The sequence below is a fragment of the Dasypus novemcinctus genome, chromosome 3, assembly GCF_030445035.2.
Source record: "Dasypus novemcinctus isolate mDasNov1 chromosome 3, mDasNov1.1.hap2, whole genome shotgun sequence".
NCBI lineage: Eukaryota > Metazoa > Chordata > Mammalia > Cingulata > Dasypodidae > Dasypus > Dasypus novemcinctus.
The window spans coordinates 145,485,660-145,507,354 of NC_080675.1; the positions used below are offsets into that span (position 1 = coordinate 145,485,660).

At 37.6% G+C, this 21,695-nt stretch overlaps 1 protein-coding gene across 2 annotated transcripts in view; it reads right to left on the reverse strand.

Annotated features, from left to right (window-relative positions):
* The window catches only part of UACA (uveal autoantigen with coiled-coil domains and ankyrin repeats), a 138,505-nt gene that overhangs the window by 24,472 nt on the left and 92,338 nt on the right, over nucleotides 1–21,695 (reverse strand). For both annotated transcript variants that reach the window (XM_058294426.2, XM_058294427.2), the window contains exons 9-13: nucleotides 18,790–18,827; nucleotides 10,112–10,180; nucleotides 8,936–9,043; nucleotides 3,934–3,966; nucleotides 3,361–3,459 (exon numbers count right to left, since the gene is read on the reverse strand). In XM_058294426.2, coding sequence (XP_058150409.1) covers nucleotides 3,361–3,459; nucleotides 3,934–3,966; nucleotides 8,936–9,043; nucleotides 10,112–10,180; nucleotides 18,790–18,827 — 347 coding nt within the window. The remainder of the gene's footprint in view (nucleotides 1–3,360; nucleotides 3,460–3,933; nucleotides 3,967–8,935; nucleotides 9,044–10,111; nucleotides 10,181–18,789; nucleotides 18,828–21,695) is intronic.

Genomic DNA, 21,695 nt, shown 5'->3' on the forward strand with positions numbered 1-21,695 from the left:
AACATAATCCAATACTTCTTTTTGGAATTCATCAATAATATCCAACTACTACAGTCGTCTTGCAGAAGTCCTTCATAAATGGGAAAAATATGCAAAGACAAACAAAGAAGAAGCTGCGATTTTACCCTGTCATGTGAGAAAGGACTCCAGGATTACCTGCAGGCACAAAAAGAGAAACTGTGAGAGGCTAAGAGAGAGGATAAAGGCTGGAATCAGTGGAACAGTCGAAGCTGAAGCAACTAGAAGAGGGGTGAGATGAGCCACATGCCTGATTGCTCATAGCTGAGCTCAAGGAGAAAGTGAGGAGAAGGCAGAAACTGGCCTCCATTTTGCCTTGCCATGTGGCAGGAGTCCAGGATTGCCAGCAGCCAATCTTTGGTGACACATCTTCTTGATGATAACTTGATTTGGATATTTTCACAGTCTTGGACTGTAAGTTTCTATACTAATAAATTCCCATTATAAAAATCAACCCATTTCTGGTATTTAGCCTTCAGCAAACTAAGACACCATCAAAATTAAAACCTTTTGTGCCTCAGTGGACTTTGGCATGAAAATAAAAAACAACCTTCAAAATGGGAGAAAATATTTGGAAACCACATATCTGATAAAGGTTAAATATCCAGAGTATATAAAGAACTACAACTCAATAACAGAAAGACAAACAACCCAATTAAAAATGGTCAAAAGACTTGAATAGAAATTTCTCCAGAAATGGCCAATAAGCACATGAAAAGATGCTCAACATTATTAGCCATTATGGAAATACAAATCAAAACCACAATGAAGTACAACTTCACACCTACTAGAATGGCTACTATTAAAAAATGAGGAAATTACAAGTGTTGGAGAGGATGTGGAGAAACAGGAACACTCTTTCATTGCTGGTGGGAATGTATAATGGTGCAGCTGCTGTTGAAGACAGTTTGGCGGTTCCTCAGAAAGTTAAGTATAGCAAAACTCTGCGATCCCACTTCTAGTTACATACCACAAAAGAATTGAAAGCAGGTACTTGAACAGCTATTTTCACAGTGATGTTTATAGCAGCATTACTCAAAATTAGCAAAAGATGGAAACAACTTAAGTGTTCCATCAAGTGATGAATGGATAAACAAAATTCAGTATATGCATACAATGGACTATTACTTCGCCATTAAAAGGAATGAAGTCCTGACACATGCAACAACATGGATGAACCCTGAAGACTGAAATAAGCCAGATACATAAGGACAAATATTATATAATCTCACTGATATGAAAATGGATGGTGGTGATGGTAGCATAACATTGTGAACATAATTAACAGTAGTGAACTATATATTTGAATGTGAGTAAAGAAGGAAATTCTAGGTTGTAAAATTTTTTTTAAAAATAGTCTTTGATGGTGAAAAGAAGCTTCTATATTGGATCATTCTTTAGTTTACGAAACTGTGTTTCTGAATTATTTTGGCTCTATACATACAGACATATAAATGCACTTCTTTTTAACCTATTTTTAAAAATGTATCAAGGCAAAACTCACAAACTTAAATTAAATTACACAAATATTAAATTACTGCTCAAAGAATTTCTGCATATGTATACTTCTATATAATGACAATCCAGATCAAAATACAGAACATTTCCAGCTCTGTGGTAGCTTCCTAGAGCCTCACCAAAGGGTGGCCTCTACGCTGACCTCTAACACCATAGATTAGTTTTGCCTACTTCTGAACTTCCTGAAAACAGAATCATACAGTATGTATTCTTTGTATATCATTTAATTTTTCATGCAACATTAGTATGTGAGATTCATTCATGCATTTACATTTTTCATAGCTTCATATATTTTTTTATTTACAAAGAAAAAAATTGGGAAGCAGATGTGGCTCAAGTGATAGAGCTTCCAACTGCCATACGGGAGGATCTGGGTTCAATCCCTGAGGCCTCCTAGTGAGTAAGAAGAGAAAGCATGCCTGCATGAGTGCCTGCGTGGTGAGCCAGTGACTGCACAAGTGCCCATGTGGTGAGCCAGTACCCAGCACAAGTGAATCATGCAGCAAGATGATGACGCATCAAAAGAGAGACAAGGGGACAGTTAAGGTGAAGCGTAGCAGAAACCAGGAACTGAGGTGGTGCAATTGACAGGGAACCTCTCTCCCCATCAGTGGTCTCTAGGATCAAATCCTGGTGAATCCTAGAGGAGAGAAAATGAGAAGAGAAAACAACACAGACAGCAAAAACAGCACAGCAGGAGGGGAAGGGGGAAATAAATGAATAAATAAGAAAAAAATAAGAAAAAAAATTTTTAATTACTTTTTAAATGTAATTTGTAATTATTCTCCAATAAGTATAAAGATTCATGCTGGTCAACTATTCTCTTCATTGACCCCCAGTGATGAACAACATAAAATATATATGGCCTTGCAAAACAAATCTATGCAGTTAAATGTCAGGAGAGTGGTTACCCTTGGTGCAGAGAGGGTGGATAGTAACAAGAAGCTACCCACCCTTCTGGGTAGATTCTGGGAATGGTAAAGTTCTAATAACATGGTAATGTTTTGTTTCTTGATCTGGACATGTTTGGATTTTAAAAAGTCTTGAACTTATACACTTATGTGCGCTTTTTATGTATGTTGCATTTCAATAAAAAGTTTTTTAAAAATATGGCCTTGGAAAAACTCAAAGCTAACTGATCCAACTAAAGATGAGACTATAATCTGTCTTTATTAACATACTACTCTGACCAAACAGTTTTCTAATTAATTCTTATGCATACAAAATCCTTTCTGACATAATCCTGGGAATACCACTATTGATTTATATGACCCTTTGTTTTTTTGTTTTTTTTTTTTAAAGATTTATTTATTTTCTTTATTTTTCTTTTATCTATCCCCCCACTCCCATAGAGTTCTCTCATCTGTCTTACTGTTTGCTCACCTTCTCCAGGAGGCATTGGGAACCAAACCCCTGACCTCCCACATGAGAAGCAAGTGCCCAATGGCCTGAGCCACATCAACTCCCCAACCCTTTGTTATTATCATCATCATTACTGCAAATTTACAGGTAAGAACATTAAATTTTGAAAAAGTAAGGATGAAGAACAAGGAAGCTTGAAGAAGAGAAACTGGAAGGGAACTAAAGGTCAGTTACACATTAGTCAATTTCAATTATCTCATTTAAACTTTATAACATCTCTGTGGAGAAAAGGGACCATCACTCCAGTTTTGCTGAAGAGGGAACAAACACTCAGAGACTTTAAACACCTTGTTCAAGGAATTTAAAGAACAAAGTGGCAATTCAAATTCAAGTTTGACTCCAAAGTTCATTCCCACCATCCATTATGAATTATAAGAAATAATTTATCTAAGCTTTCCATACCTCACAATATTTAAATCTATTTTTTAGAACTTCAATAGTTCTTAAGCTTTCTTCATACTGCTTTTCTTTAGCTGCCAAAAGGGACTTCAGCTTTTCTTTCTGAAATGGAAAGGAATAAATAACAGAGGAAATTTACCTTGTACTTTAAGTTAGGACTGGAGTTAATGAATTCCCCAATCTGGTAAATTTTAATTGCTAGTAGAGTTGGTAATTTCTGCAAATATCTTAATAAAACATACAATATATACAAACAATATTATGAAAAATTCAAATTTGGGTTGTTTTAAACTTAATATTTTTAGATGTTTCTTTATAATATTTAGAATTTTTATCTTTTCATGAAAAGTTTCACAGAAAATGAGCCAATCAGAAGCAGTAATATCAAAATGCCTATGATAACCCATGCCATTATATTCAGAATATACAATTTTAGTCATGTGGTAGGTCCCTTCCCTTTAACAATAACCAGAAACAGAATCTCGATCTCCATTTCATTCAGGACTTAAACCTCTACCACAAATCTTCAATTTACCTAACATTTTTATAGTTTTATAATAAAATTTATCATCCTACCTCATTTTCCAGATCATCAGCAACCATTACTTCCTAAATTTTAAAAAAGAAAAAAATTATTTTAATTCTTGAAAGTTTATTTTAAAACACACAAACTTGGCAAATATCTTTAAAAAGACTGGCACCTGTCTCTACTACTGGGACAAGGATGTGAGAAGTATCTAAGCACTACCAATTCTTTGGTATGAATTATTGTCCATTCTTCTCACCAAACAGGCTCAGAAACATTTTTGATTCTTCTGAGAACCCATCAATCACCAAGTTGTACTAGTTCATGCCCCTCACATCTTCCATCTACTCCTCCCTGTCTAATTCCATAGCTCTAACTTTAGTTCAGATCTTTGTTATTACTACACACCTAAATAACTGAAATTATTAATAATTGTCTTTTTATTAGCTTTTAAAATTATGAAGTGCATTAGAAGTATATGAGTATATATAATGTACTATATCAATATTTTAATATATATATATTTTTAAAGATTTATTTATTTATTTAATTTCCCCCCTCCCCCGGTTGTCTGTTCTCTGTCTATTTGCTGCGTCTTGTTTCTTTGTCCGCTTCTGTTGTCGTCAGCGGCATGGGAAGTGTGGGCGGAGCCATTCCTGGGCAGGCTGCACTTTCTTTCACGCTGGGCGGCTCTCCTTACGGGGTGCACTCCTTGCGCGTGGGGCTCCCCTACGCATGGGACACCCCTGTGTGGCAGGGCACTCCTTGCGCGTATCAGCACTGCGCATGGGCCAGCTCCACATGGGTCAAGGAGGCCAGGGGTTTGAACCGCAGACCTCCCATGTGGTAGACAGATGCCCTAACCACTGGGCCAAGTCTGTTTCCCTTAAATATTTAAAGAACAGTAAAATGAACAACTGTATCACTAATCTTGTATACTTGAAAGGAAAATATATTCTATATTTCTTAAGTCCAGGATTAAATAGATATATAAATTAGATAGAAATTTTTCATTTTTGTTCAAAATTTCTATAAAGAGGCTCTCATGACAAGGAACTAAAGCCTCTGGCAGATGGAAACATGAGTCAGCTTGGAAGTAGAACTCCTAGTCCTTCAGCTGACCCAGCTGTTCCAGCTGACAGCTCGGCTTGCAACTTCATAAGGGACGTTGAGTCAGAGCCACCACGCTGAACTGTTTCTGATCCCTGACCTTCAGAAACTGTATGAGATAATGAGCACCTATTGTTTTAAGCTACTGAATTTGAAAGCAATTTGCTCAACATCAATATATAACGAATATGTATTGCACATCTGAATTATCTTAAATCTACCTTCTGATTTGATGGGCATTTGGGTAGCTATGGAATTCTAGGATAAAGATTATTTTCTTTAAAATTTTGAAGGTATTGCTCCACTGTCATCTAGCTTCCAGTATTGTATTTGAAAGATTCAAAGCTGTTTTGATTCTTGATCCTTGAACGTGTGACTTGATGTTTTTCTTTATGTGGGTATTTGTATGATCTTCTTTGTCTCAGTTTTTTGGCGTTTCACAATGATCACTTTGGTGCTTTGGTGTGGGTCTAGCTTTAACAACTGTGGGTCCACAAGTCTGGAAAAATCATGTCTTTCAGTTCTGGGAAATTTTCTTTTCTTTAAAGATTTATTTATTTATTTATTTCTCTCCCCTTCCCCCCAGTTGTCTGCCCTCTGTGTCCATTCACTGTGTGTTCTTCTGTGTCTGCTTGTATTCTTGTCAGTGGCACCAGGAATCTGTGTCTCTTTTAGTTGCATCACCTTGCTGCATCAGCTCTCCATGTGTGCGGCGCCATGCCTGGGCAAGCTGCACTTTTTTAGTGCTGGGCAGCTCTCCTTATGGGGCGCATTCCTTGCACGTGTGGGGCTCCCCTACGCAGGGGCCACCCCTGAATGGCAGGGCACTCCTTGCGCGCATCAGCACTGTGCATGGGCCAGCTCACCACACGGGCCAGGAGGTCCTGGGTTTGAACCCTGGACCTCCCATGTGGTAGGCGGATGCTCTATCATTTGAGCCAAATCCACTTCTCTCTGGGAATTAATATTGGTGATTTTCTCCCTTCTGTTTTTCCCTTTCTGGAACACTTATTCAGTTATACGTCTTGGTCTAGCTCTCCCATCTTCCTACCTTTTTAGATTTCCAAGTCTTTATCTTTTTCCTATACATGCAGGCCATTTATTTTCTCAAATTTATCTTCTAACTCTTACTTTTTCATTTTTACAATTATATTTTTCATTTCCAGAAAGTTCTTTTTTGATATCTGAATGTTTCCTTTAAACATTTTTTTAAAAAGAAGCTTTAGATTCCATAAATGATACATCAAAGATATAGAGGGATTCCCATATACACCCTCCTTCCTCTCCCACTTCCCCCCATTAACATCTTTCATTGGTGTGGTACACTTGACACAATTGATGAGCACATATAGAAGCATTGCTTCTAACCGTGTTCAATAGTTTACATTATAGTTTACACCTTGAACTGCATATTTTTATAGGTTTTGACAAAAAAGTATAAATGGCCTGTATCTGTCACTGCAATGTCATTCAGAACAATTCCAATGTTCCAAAAATGCCCCTTATTACACCTATTCTTCCTTTTTCCCTTCTCTCAGAACCTGTGGTGAACACTGCCTGGAATAATAATAAGTCTGCTTTAGTCCATTGTTACATTCCCCCCATATGTTTGTTCATTCATCAGTCTTGATGATTTTAGGATGGTGATGTCCACCCTGTTTCTGATTGAGAGGGGGCTTAGATCCCATGGGGCAGATGAATGGAAATGTCTTGCTTGTTGTACATAGTCTCTGGTTTGGGGGGATGGGCATTGTCCATCATCATCCTTTTGTTAGTTATCATGGGTGAGTCTGATGAAAAGAAGAATAGGTGTTGCAACATTGCTGAAATCCAGGGCTCAACTGGCTTATGAACAGACCAAAGATTTAAGTCTCTTGTACATATATTTATGAGTATAGTGCTAATTATAGGTTCAAATAAATGGGGCAGATGAGTCATAGGTAGAGAAATTATAAATGAGTCTAACTCTGTGACATTGGGAACATATATTCCAAGGTAAGGCCCACTGACAGGGTACCAAATTCCTGAGATGGTCTGCCTGGCCTATAGTGTCTAGATATCTCTAGAGCCCTCAGGACCACCCCTGCTTGATGCTCTGTTTGCAGTGGCAATGAGATTCTCCTGAGACGTGCATAAGCGCAACCTCCGGAATGATGTCCTGGCTCGCTTTGAAATCTCTTAGCCATAAAAACTCACTGAATTTAGTATTTCCCCATTTTGGTCAAGGCCTTTTTCCAAATGCATTGCTGGTTAGTGCTTGGTAATAATCCCTCAGTGGCAGTAAGGCTCCTTTTTAAAACATCCTATTCTTAAATCACAGATATGATATCCTCCTGTCTCACTGAAGATACTAATATAAGTTTTTTTAAAAATTTCCATTCTCTGAACATACATTTCTTCCAAGATGCTTCTGTGCTTGATTAGTCCATATCTTCTTCCATAGTTAAGGTCCTCCTCAGATACCTGGTACCTCGGTTTCTGCTCATCTTTAACTCTTAATTTCAGTACCCTTAAGTATTTCCTTCTTGGGCTGGAAATGTACCTCTAATAAGACTTCCAATCTCCTACCTGGAAGGTGAAACCTGGCTTCCAGGCTCTGGTAGCTAAGTAGGGAGAAAAGGAATGGGGGGAGGGAGATTCAGTATCAAAATGTCAACCTTCCCTTAAACCACTTGCTTTTAGTGTAGGACTCCAATCTTATCTATACTCAGTGTCTCCCAGTTCAGAGACGCTCTATTTACTCTCTAGAAGAGATTTAACCTCTTCTATCTAGGGTCAAAGAGTGAAGAGGAGCAGTTGAGACCAGGTGGAATGAGGTAAGGATTTAGGAATCTGCTTCTTCAGCAGATTTTTTTTAAAAAGACTTGTTTTATTTATTTATCCCCCTCCATCCCCACACCCCCATTGTTTGCACTTGCTATCTGCTCTCGTGTCCATTTGTTGTGTGCTTCCTATGTCTGCTCGTTTTCTCTTTAGGAACCATAAGGAACTGAACCTAGGACCTCCCATGTAGGAGAGAGGCGCTCAATCACTTGAGCCACCTCAGCTCCCTGCTTTGTTGTGTCTCTGTCTTTCCTCTTTGTGTCTCTTTGTGGCGACAGCTCACCACACCTGCCCATATCATACCAGCTCACTGTCTTGCTCATCTTCTCCAGGAGGCACCGGGAGCTGAACCTGGGACCTCCCAAGTGGTAGGAAGGAGCTCAACTCTATCCTTTTCCACACTTTTTAAAACCAATCCTTCTGTTTTTCAGAGTTTAGGCTACCAACTGCATTGTTCATCTCAGTGACTATCCTCAGGGCAACTGAATGGCTGTGAGGGAACAGAAAAAAGGAGGGAGGCAAGGAGAGCAGAAAAGGAAAGTCAAAGATGATTCTAAGGTTAGCCTAGGTACCAAAGGTATTTGGTAGTGCTGTTTAAAAGAGAAAAAAGGATGACTGATTTGGGGGAAAGATAATGAGTTTGCTTTTGGATATGTTCAATTTCAGGAAAATATAAAATTATAACAAAATGCTTAAGTGATAGAGAATATAAGAATATTATATTTCTTATATTTCCAATTTTTTTACACTGTAGAAAATATATTACACATAGTTGCTTCTGTGATTTTGATCATGAAGCTGCTCTCTGAAAGGCCTCTGATTTCTTCTTGCTTCCGTCAAAACTCAAGAGAACTCATCTCCTGCAGGAGGTGCCATTGGAGAAGCAGGAGCTCACAATGCTCTGTCCTCCATGAACTGTCATTGCCAGTTAGTTGGCATATACTACCATATATATGACATTAAAAGCTCCACATAACGGTCCTGGCTCTAGTAAGATATAATTCCTTAAGGGTAATGACTCAATTTTATCTGCATGACTGAGATGGAGAAGATCATTAACAATTTGTTACTAATGATGGTTAATAGTTTTTAGACTTCTGTACTATGGAGATTATTTACCTCGTTTAGCTGTAATTGTAAACCATTAACTTTATCCAACAGTATTCTTTGTTCTTGTTGAATTTTTCTCAACCTCTCTTTTAAATCTTCATTTTCAATCTCTAGATCCTTAAATAATAAAAATAACAGGTGCTAGACAAACCTTTAAAAAGCAATTCTTATAGAAGCAATTTTAAAAAACAATTCTCTATCACATACATATATACATACATATATAAAACAGCTTTAAGTTAAAAAAAGAATAATTTCAATGACACTCAAATGACTTAAAATCTACAGGTCAGAAATAATATAGAAAATTACTGTTTCATGAGATCTAGTAAATACAGTTACCTACAAAACTTCATGATTCCAAAAAATTTTTTGAAAAAGCATCATCAAGAAATAGAAAATGGCAGAAGAATATGAAATTTTAAACTTTGCTTAATATCTCTCAAGTTCATGAGACTATTCTAATGCTTTAATTAAAGTTATCAGCATTCCAGTGCTCTGATAAAACATGTAAACCTCCAAAAAGTAGTGCTACATTTCAGTTTCTTAATACTACATAGTGAATTATGATCAAAGCATGAAAGCCTTAGTAAAATGCTTTTGTTTTATCATATGGAAAACAGCTATTCAATTTACATTTTAACAGTGTTTTCAGTCATAAAATAAATTATTTGAGTTCTTGCTTCCAAATAATCCACATACTAATAATTTTTTGAAAACTTTGACCAACAGAACAAAAGGTAAAAAGCACTGTCTGGTTAACTTTACAAAATTATTTTCTTAATCAAAATGAAAAACTGTTTAAACCATCACTTTTATCACCATAATTAATAGTTTTCCAAAATGAATTCAAATTTGGTTCATATTACAAAATACATGCATTTAAATCAAGTTATATAAAATTGTTCTATTATTTGTCTCCTAATATTTATTAAAACAATACTTTGTATAATACACTTCTAATGGTATGTGATTTAATTATATAAAACCAACTCAAACATTTATATCTCTTTGTTACATAGGGATTGGGCAGGAAAACAGAATCTCAAACCATACCAACCTGCGCTCCTTCTCTCCCACTCATCTCAGCTACATTTCTGCTCTGTCCCTTCCTTCCCCCAGACCCACTCAAACACCATTGGAATTCTTTGTAAAGGAAAATGTCAATTTTTTTTTTCTTTTTACCTGAATGTTTTGATGCTCCCTCTGATTTGACTTCATATTTACTTCATCTTGCATGTGTGTCAAATTTCGCTTTAGTAAAAAAAAAAAACACAGGTTAGCCAGTATGAAAACTTAGAAAGATACCTTCTTCTCAGTAGGCTATAAGCCTAATTAGTGATTTTCAGTTTATCTAACACTAAATATTTCTGTATAAAACACAAGGTGGCAGTACCTCCGTTTAAAACACAAAACAGAAAGCATCTTTAATGGTTTTTAAATAAATCAAGTATAATTTACTTTAAAATACTAAAAAAATAAAATTTAAAATACTAAGTGTTAAGGATTTATTATATAACTAGAATCACCAAATTTTAAAAAGGAGAATTTGTACTAGATTATAACTTAAGGTGTGCTATACAGCATTACAACCATTCCCCCCCAAAAAATGTTTATTTTAAAAGATGGAAGTAGGGCAGGGGAGAGGTGGTGAGTTACATTAATGGTGAAAGGAATATGAAAATTATTTATATCTCTGAGCACTCCTGAAATAAAATATCAAGGGATGTGACAAGGAAGAGACAGACATAATCCTCTAGCTCGAGCTAAACAAAACATCTCCAAATAATTTGACTGGGTATATGTTGTTTTTGTACACTTACTGCTTTGAAACTTTAGTCCAGCTAGAGATTTGCTTTAATAAAAATACAACAGAATTATTAAACAAGATAAAAATAACCACCTTTTTTTTAAAAACCCAAACTGACTTTTTTATCCGTACAAAAACTAATTGGAAAGGAAAGCTACTGCTTTCTTCCTTTCTGAGAATTAAATTAAAAAAAAAAAAAAAAAAAAAAGCTAATGCTTTAATTCTCCCAAATAATTTTTTCATGCTTGGTACTAAGTATAGGTGGGGATTTTTTAAAATGTCCCCATTTTGAATTCTATTTAAATAAGTTTTTTCTTTTTCTTTGAGAAGTTTAAGTTTACAAACCAATCATGCATATCATACAGGATTCCCATACATCACCCCACCACCATCTTATATTGTTGTGATACATTTGTTACAAATGATGAACATCAACATATTACTGCTGTCTATAGTCAGTACATAGCTTATATTTCGTGTTTTTCCCACAAACCATCCCATTATTAACACCATGTATTAAATATTGTATATTTGTTATAGTTTATGAGAAAATGTTCTTATATTTGTACTGCTAAGCACAGTCCATCATTCACTTGGGGTTCACTGTGTTACAGGGTACCCTGCCTTGTTCAATCCATCCAAAGTGTACATTCAGTGGTTCTCAGTTTCACTGCAATGTTGTACTGTCATTAGCTCAGTCCATTTCAGAATATTTTAATTAATCCAAAAAGAAAAACCCCACACCCCCTTATACTCGCCCTCATTATAGACCCATAGCATGGATATAGTACCTTCTTAGTCATTGCTATAAAAATATTACATTATTATGGTTAACTATCAGCTGTACATTACCTCAGTTGTATTTCCCCATGTATCTCCATATTCTTAATACCTTGTAATAAGAAACATTCTTGTATTTGTACTATTAACCACAATCACCATCCACCACTGAAATCACTGTGATACAGTTCCCAGATTATCCTTTTTTTCAATTGACATTAACCTCCCCAGACTACTGCTTTCAGCCACAATTATGTTATAAACCAGCAGTGTTAATTATACTCACTATAGTATGTTACCATTAACTCTAACCATTTCCCATTTATAATCTCTTTTAGTGAACATTCTACATACATTCAGCATCAACCCCCTGTTCTCAACCCACATCCTATGTCCTAGTAACTTATACTCTAGAGTTTAAGTACTTAAATTTACTCATTGTATCTAGTTCATATTAGTGAGACCATACAATATTTTTCCATTTATGTCTGGCTTACTTCACTCAACATAATGTCCTCAAGGTTCATCCACATTGCCTATGCATCCCAAGTTCATTTCTTCTTACAGCTGAATAGTAATCCATCATGTGTATATACCACATTTTGTTTATCCATTCTTCGGTTGGTTGATACCTGGGTTGTTTCCACCTTTTAGCAATCATGAATACTGCTGATATGAACACATCAGTGTACAGATGTCTGTTCCTTGCTTTCAGTTCTTCTGAATATGTTCCTAATAGTGGGACTGCTGGATAATATGGCAGTTCTTTATTTAGCTTCCTGAGGAACCATTTTAGCTTCCTGAAGAACAACCAAACTGTGTTCCAGAGAGGCTGTACCATTTTACATTCCCTCCAACAGTGAAGGACTGTTCCCATTTCTCCACATCCTATCCAGCACTTGTAATTTTCTGATTTTTTAATAAGGGGCAGTGTGTAAGGCATGAAAAAATATCTCACTAGTCTTGATCTGCATTTCCCCAACAGCTAATGATACTGAGCAATTTTTCATGTGCTTTTTGGCCATTTGTATTTCTTCTTTGGAAAAATTTCTGTTCAAGCCTTTTGCCCATTTTTAATTATTGAATTGCATGACCTCTTGAAGATCAGACCCTTACTAGGATATGTGGTTTCTGAACATTTTCTCCCAATGAGTAGGCTGCCTCTTCACCTTCTTATGAAAGTCATTTGATGCACAAAAGTGTTTGAGGAGATCCCATTTATCTATTTTAAGAACCCCCCTACCGACCACAAGATCTTGAAGATGTTTCCCTATATTTTCTTCTAGGAGTTTCATGGTTCTAGCTTTTATAATTAGGTCCTTGATCCATTTTGAGTTAATTTTTATATAAGGTGTGAGATATGGGTCCTCTTTTTTTCTTTTAGCTATGGATTTCCAGTTGTTCCTGCACCACTTGTCAAATAGATGTTCTGACCCTGCTGGGTGGGATTGATAGCCTTATCAAAAATCAATTGACCATATATGTGAGCATCTATATCTGAATTCTCAATTTGGTTCCATTGGTCTATATGTCTCTGTTTATGCCAGTACCATACTGTTTTATTTTTACCACTGTAGCTAAGTAATATGCTTTAAAGTCAGGAAGTGGAAGTCCTCAAACTTTGTTCTTTTTTAAAACATTTTTGTGTATTCAGGTCCCCTGACCCTTCCAAATAAATTTGATAAAAATGGCTTTTCCATTTCTATGGAGAAAAAAAAAGAAAAAGCTGTTGGAATTTTTATTGGGATCGCAATGAATCTATAAATCGCTTTAAGTAGAACTGACACCTTAATAATATTTAGTTTCCAATCCATGAACATGGAATGTCCTTCCATTTAATTAGATCTTGTTGTGTTTCTTTTTTTAAGATTTATTTTTATTTATTTCTCTCCTCTTCCCCCCACCCCCTCACCCCATTGTCTGCTCTCTTGTGTCCGCTCACTGTGTTCTTCTGTGTCCACTTGCATTCTTGTCAGGCAGCACAGAAACCTGTGTCTCTTTTTTGTTGTTATTGCATCATCTTGCTATGTCAGCACTCCATGTGAGTTGTGCCATTCCTGGGCAGGCTGCGCTTTTCGTGCAGGGCAGCTCTCCTTGCAGGGCACACTCCTTGCACATGGGGCTCCCCTACATTGGGGACACCTCTGCATGGCACGGCACTCCTTGCGCATGGCAGCACTGCATGTGGGCCAGCTCACCACATGGGCCAGGAGGCCCTGGGTTCGAACCCTGAACCTCCTATATGGTAGGTGGATGCTCTATCAGTTGAGCTGATAGAGAAGCAAGATGCACTTCCAAAGATCTTGGGTTTTTTTAGCATTGTTTTGTAGTTTTCTGAATACACATCCTCTAAGCCCATGGTTAAGTTTATTCCTAAATATTTGTTCTTTTGGTAGCTATTGCAATTAGAATTTTTTTTCTGACTTCTACCCAGATTGCTTCTTAGTAGTATATAGAAATGCTATGATTTTTGTGTATTAATCTTGTAGCCTGCTACTTTGCTGAACTTGCCTATTAGTTCTAGTAGTTTTGTTACGGATTTTCAGGATTTTCTAGGTATAGGATCATATCATCAATGAAAGCGAATATCTTACTTAATGTGGTTTACTACATTAATTGATTTCCTTGTACTGAACTATCCTTGTGTACCTGGATAAAACCCACTTGATTGTGGCATATAATTCTTTTTATGTGTTTTTGGATTCAATAAGCAAGTATTTTGTTAAGGATTTCTACATCAATATTCATTAGAGAAACTGGTGTGTAATTTTCTTTTTTCATAGTATGTTTGTCTAGGTTTGGTATTAGGCTGATGTTCTCCAAGTCTCTTGCCTCTGTCTTTTCCTTTTAGGCTGTAGAACTCCTTTTAGTATCTCTTGTAAGTATGGTCTTTTGGGAACAAACTCAGTTTTTATTTGTCTCCAACTACTTTAAGCTTGTCCTCATTTTTGAAGGTCAGTTTTGCCAGATTAGAAATTTATGGCTGGTAGTTTTTTCTCTTTCAGAACCTTAAATATATCATACCATTGCCTTCTCATCTCCAATGTTTCTATTGAGAGACCAGCACTTAGTCTGTTGGTGTGCATTGTCCTTCTTGGATAATGGTATTTATATCTTTCATAAGGGTTGGGAAGTTTTCAGTTATTATTTCCTCAAATATTTTTTCTGCCTCTTCTCCATTGTCTTTTCCTTCTTGGACACCTATAACACATGTGTTTTGTGTTTTGCATTGCCATTCAATTCCCTGAGACCCTATTCCATTTTTTCCTTGCTTTTCTCTTTCTGTTCTCCTGTTTTTTCAAGTGCAGATGCTCTGTTCTCCAGCCCACTTATTCTGTCCTCAACCAATTCAAATCTATTATTAATATGTATCTAATGTATTTGTTTATTCTTCCCTACCCCCTCCACCTCCACGTTTTGTTTTTTTCTGTGTCCATCCACTGTGTGATATTCTGTATCTATTTCTCTTTTTGTCTTCTCTTCTCATCTTTCTCCTCTAGGATTCACCAGGATTTGATCCTTGGGGCCTCTGATGTGCAGAGAGGTTCCCTGTCAACTGCGCCACCTCAGTTCCTGATCTCTGCTGTGCTTTACCTTGACTCTCCCCTTTATCTTTCTTTTACTGTGTCATCATCTTGCTGCCTGACTCACTTGTACAGGCACTGGCTTACTGCACAAGCACTGGCTCACCACGTGGGCACTCAGCTTGCCACGCAGGCATTGGCTCACCATATGGGCACTCACATGGGCACTTGGCTCACCACATGGGCACTTGGCTCAGTGCACAGGCACTCAGCTTGAGCTACGTGGGCACTGGCTTGCTGTGCAGGCATGCTTTCGCTCTTCTTTTTCACCAAGAGGCCCCAGGGATCGAACCCAGGTTCTCCTACATGGTAGGCAGAGGCCTTATCACTTGAGCCACACCCGCTTCCCGATCTAATGTATTTTTAATCTCATCTATTGTGCTTTCATTCCCGTAAGTTCTGTTGCTTTTCTTTGCAGGCTTTAAAATTGTTCTTCGTGCGCACACAGAGTCTTCTTAATATTCTTTATCTATTTTAGGAGATTTGTGTGAACATCATTGATTAGTTGTCTTAAATACTGTGTTTTATCACAATTTTTCATTTGATCCTTTTGATGGGCCATATCTTCCTATTTCTTAGTATGGCTTGTAATTTTTTCTGGTATCTAGGCATCTGATTATATTGGTGAATTTACTCTAATGGTCAATTTCTTTCTCTTGCCTAGTGGTTTTGTTTCACAGCTCTTCTTTGATTTTCGATTCAACTTAGTCTAAATCTTTAAGATTGTCGAGCTTCAGGTACCAAAACAAAGCCACGGATCCACTAATGGAGTACAGACCAGATCAAGGGGGTCTGGGACATGAGGGACTCCAAAATGCGTTTTTAGTTCTTGCTGTTTCCTGGCCTGCCAGCAGATAGACCTCTTCAGCAAACCTTCCCACAGAGGTGTCTCTTTCAACTTCCACTTGCTGGTGATTCAGGTCTGGCCAGAGTTAATATTCAAAATGGGCCCTGTTGCACAAACTCACCAAAGAGAAATCACTTCCTGCCCTCCACCACACCCTCTCTCCTTCCAGGGATAAAGACATCAGTTCCCCTCTCAGTTGAGCCATGGGTTTTACCCAGGCTGTTCACTATGAGGGTGGGGGATGAATATCGTTCCCATCCACGGGGGGCTAGTAATTCAGTTTTCACTTCAGCTTCTTCGTCCCTCTCCCTCCTAGATGGTGTGCAGTACTATTCTGGTCTGTAGACCCTCCAAAACAGCTCCCTCAAACAGCCTTTTGCCCTTCCTCTGTAGTGTTTATAAGAGAGTTGAGCCCTGCCACCCTACTCCAATGCCATCTTCCTGCTAAACAAATTTTTAAAGTATCATTCTAATGAATATGGATTTGGAATTAGGATAAAGTCCCATTAAAAGACATTTGGTCCAAACAACACTTCTAGCCTCGTCACTTCTTCCAAAGAACCATTCTTCAAGTTCCTTGGAAGAAGAACTTGAATCTGGCCAATCTTCTCACAGCTCACCACTTTCATTCCTACCTGTCCCTTCAGGATCCCTAACCCGCCCCACTCAGACTTCCTATATCAACCAAATCCTTTAAAGACGCCCCTTCTTGACGAAGCCCTCGCACACTAAACCACCTCTGATTCCAGTGGTAATGATGATCTACACCATTGATCAGGTGTTCACATCCTGCCTTATCTCTGAGTTCCCACTAGATAGGCTTCCACAGCCCTTGACACACAAAGCCCTACACAATCTGGCACCTGGCTACCTGGTTCTTCTCCTGCCACCCTCCATCAAGCACACTCCACTCCTGCCACGGGCTTTCCACTGCTTGCCCCACAGACACGTTTTAACCATGCTCTCTCATCGGAGACTTGGCCCTTGCTTTTCTCCCAGCCTGGGTGGTTTCCCCAGGTGCCCCAGGGCTCTCTCCTGACCACTCACACCTTTTTCATTTCTAATCTTGTTTTGTTTTTCTTTATAGCATTGGTTATGATAATAATATGCGTTTGCTTATTATTCACTTCTCTCACTAGGTTAGGAACTTCTAGGGTGCAAGGACTTTGTTTTGTACACTGTGATATCCCCAGCAATTAGAACAATAATTGGCATATTGCACATGTTCGAGATATTTGCTGAACAAAACTGAAAGTCTTATTTTTATAACTACACTGTAGGCTTCTTAAACAAGAACAAATCCAAATACAGAAGACACTTAATAAATATATTCACTATATAATGGAAACAAACTAGAAGTCTTACTGTACCTAATGGAATATTATCTCTTTGTAATCATTTACACAACCTCTAGAACACTAAGCAGAATGCCTTTTCCATATTAATATTCACTATTTATTTAAATATATGTGTATTTTATAAAACATTTTTCTCCAATTCCATGTTAGATGGTTGGTGCAGACACAACAGTGTAAATTTTATTTCATTCTACCCCCACTTAGATTATTTGAAGAATGTGGGAGAATGTTGGTATAGTTGATTCAGATACAAAAGTGACAACAGAAATGAAACATGCATGAATGTATTACCTAATTCTGATGGATTAAAAAAGAAAGCATGCTTTAATATAGCTTTCAGGTTCAGATGAGGTAGAAAAGTGATGCATAATGATGATCAAAATTGCTCAGAAGGTACCTTTCACTCCAGGGTTTGGAAGGGCTCAGGTTCCTTTGACTAGAGAAAAGATGCCTGGAAGGGAAGAGCCAGCAGAAGAGGAACGATGCCTAAACTAGTTTTTGAGCAAGCTGTTGAAAATGCTGTAAACCAACCCCACTTACTTTAACTGGAAGAGATTAGAGGAGAAAATAGAATGTTTACTAAAACTGGGACATAAAACCAAGGTTAGACAGTGAATACATAGTACCCCTCCCCAGGGTTCTTTGGAGCTGGACTGCACCCTCTTTTTGGGTCCCTGGCCCTTTTTTGGTTGGAAAAGACTGACTTAGGAATGTCCTTTCTGGAGTGTCTCTCCTCCCAGGATTTGCCTTCCAGGAAAAAACAGTTTGAGACCATTGCATAAAATTAGAGCAAAATGTATTTGACGGCAAAGTATGAATTAGTTCATGTACTGTGTTATTTAAGTAAATTCCTCAGTTAAATATGTTTACAGAAGAAAAATGGAAAAGACATTAAAAAGTTAACAGTGGTACTGAAATCACAATATACAATCAGTTTCACATTGCACTGAAATAACTTTCCTACTAACAGTAAAGATTTGACTCTGTTATTAAGGTAGGAATAGGGGAAAAACTGTTTATGATCTGCCAGGCTGAAATTCATCATTTAAGAATTCAATTAAAAAAAAAGAATTTAATAAGCTGCTCTATCTCTTACTTGAAAGGATTCACTGTTCAAGGTCAGCAATCTGGACTTTGCTTCCCATTGGATACAATCAATGTATTTAAGACTCATTGTCTCAAACTGAGTCACAGTAAGATGATAATAGATGATAGACAGATGATAGGTGATAGATATGATAAAAGATAAAATAAGATAAATAGATAAATAGATATAGTATAGGGTTTCATGATCTTAATAGCTAATGCTCTTAATAGCTTAATGCTCTACTGGAGCATGATAAACAGAGGGAAAACCAAGCATTTAAACTCAGAACAATTATGCATACTCGTTAGCTAGTTTTACTAAGCAGTTTATTTAAATTTTGCAATAAATATCTTTTTAAAAATTAAAATTATTTTTTTATTTAATTTTTGCTACCTACCTGTAGCAAAGATGGCCCTTTCTTCCAAAATTCTCTCCCTAAAGAATGAAAGAGAAAAAGAGAATGAGGATTAATAAACAGTAGGTTAACTTGGATATAGATATGCATTCTGTAACTCTACAATGTATAGTTAACATTAAAGAAATACATTTTAAAGTTTCCCCTAAAGTTTTTTACTAAACTGTTTTATTTCTGAAATTTACAGTTAAAACAATTGTGAAATATCATTTTGCCCATCAAATTGGCAACATTTTTTGGGAATATAATAATATGTAAGTAGATCATATTCAATGCTAGGGAGGGAAGGCAGGTGAAAAGTAGGAAATTTTAAGCACCTCGAAATTGGTAGGCAATTGGGAAACATATACCAAAGCTTTAAAAATGTGCATACCCTGTAAACCAATGACTCAATTTCTATGAATTGATCTGAAAGGAGTAATAAAAATGTGAAAATATTTATCTATTAGGACCTTTGCTATATTGTTATAGAAGTGAAAAACTGTAACAACTTAAATGCCACCTACAAAAAAGTGCTTGACTAAATGGGATTTAAATAAATACAATTTCATGGATCAAAAAAAAATCATACTGTAGAAAAAAGTATTTATTTATGAGGGGAAAATCCTTCAAATATATTAAGTTAAAAAGTAAGGCACAAAATGGTATTATAGAAGACTTCTGGGGAAGATGGTGGAATAGGGAGCTCCAAGACTTAGTCCTCCTACCAAAATAATCACTAAACAGGCAGGAACTATCTGAAACAACTATTTTGAAATTCTGGAGGCCAAAAGAACACTGTACAACATCCAGGGAAGCGTGGAAGAGGCTGGTAAGTTCCCAAAAGAGAAAGATTACATTTGTAAACTATTGTCTATTCTTCTGTGTGTGATGCCCTCTGATTGCATTAAATTCAGTTGAGGGGGTTTTGATGAGATTATTTGATAAGAACAATTTAAAGCCTCTGATTAGACTACCTCAGTGAAGCAGGACTTAGATTGAGTCCTGTCCTTTGCTGGGTCTGATAAAAATGGAGACAGAGAGAGGAAAACAGACAGACTGTGGAAAAGGGGGCTGCCGTGTTTGATGCTCCCATATGAGAAAGGTTTCACTCACAGAGGAAGTGCAAAGAAGGAAGCTCCCAAGAGGCTCAAGGAGTTGACGCACAGTCAGAGAGAGAGAGAAGGCCCAGTAAGAGACAAGCCCTATGCCAGATTTGCCTACAGCTGCAGAAAGGCAGAGATCTCGACAGAGAAAAGCAGCCATCTTGCTTTGCTACAGGTCTGGACAATAGAATCAACAACAGCAGACTCTGGGCAGAAAGCACCAATGATGGTGCCTCGATTTGGACTTTTCACAGTCTTGGAACTGTAAGCTTTTACCCCAAAATAAATACCCTTTTATAAAAGCCAATGCATTGCAGGGACAGATGCTAGACATTATATATCCTGCCATAACCCACTGAATGGACTGGGGGAGAGTGTCACATACAACGTAAACTACAATCCATGCTGTGCAACAGTGCTTCAAAATGTATTCACAAAATGCAATGAATGTGCCACAATGATAAAAGAGGTTGTTGGTGTGCAAGGAGTGGGGTGGGGTGGAGTGTGGGGTAGTTGGGAACCTCTTATGTTTTTTAATGCAATATTTTTTGTGATCTATGTATCTTAAAAAAAGGGGGGGGCGGGGGAGAAGCCAATGCATTTTGGTACTTTGCACTGGCAGCCCTTTAGCAAACCAAAACAATTGCTCTCCCCACACAATGAGCTACAGTTTTCCATTCTCCACTCTTGCAGCATGCTGCTGTGGGGACCAGTCCCTGCCTGGCTCATCGGTTACAGAAAAAGACACAAAATTCCTCTTTCCCTTGAATAGGATTGGACTGGGCCAACCACTGATCATGGCTTTGATTAGGAGATTCAGATCTGTGGGGACCTGGCTCTGTGGGCAGCTATTGTTTCAACCCAACCCAGACAAGGAGGGAGGCTGCGGAGATTTAAAGACCTCAATGCTATGGGTGACAGTTAGCTGAAGGGTTGCATTTGCAAGGCAGGTCAGGATAGATAGCTCAGCTTTGGAAGCCATCAGAGAGGCTCCTGGCACCTTCCCTGATCCCCAACCCAAGGTACTTTGAAGATGGTCTGCGCCCCCTTCATGGGTCCCTGGGCCTGTTTTGGTTGAAAAAGTCTAACTTGGGAATGTCCTTTCTGGAGCATCTCTCCTCCCAGGATTTGCCCTCCAGGAAAAAGCAGCTTGAGACCATGAAAGGAGTATAAAATTATAGAGGCAGAAAGTCTGGGACCAAGGTCTACCATCTTCAAACACCTAGGATAGGGTAAAGATAGACAAATTTTTAAAAAGAACCAAACAGAACTAGTGGGGTTGAAGATCCAAATGACAGAAATGAAAAATACTCAAGAGGGTTTCAAGAGCAGACTGGAGCTGGGAGAAGAAAGAATCAGTGTACTTGAAGACAAGATACTTGAAAAGAGTCAGGATGAGGAGCAGAAAGAAAAAATGAATATTTAAAGTGAAAATAGTGGAAGACACCTCTGGGACACAATTAAGGGTACCAATATACATATTACTGGAGTCCCAGAAGGAGAAAGAAAGAAGCAGAAGGAATAGTAAAAGAGGATTTCTCAGTTAGCCAAAGATGTGAATATGTATATCCAAGATGCTTAGAGAACACCAAACAGGCTAAACATGAAGCAAAATATACCCCATCATATATTGATCACACTTTTGTATTCAAAGGACAAGGAGAGAGTTCTGAAAGCTGTAAGAGTAAAGCAACATGTTACATACAGGAGAGTTCCATTTAGAGTGCTGATTTCTCATCAGAAACCATGGCAGCAAGAAGGCAGTGTGTTGAAATATTTAAAGAGCTGATGGAAAACAACTAC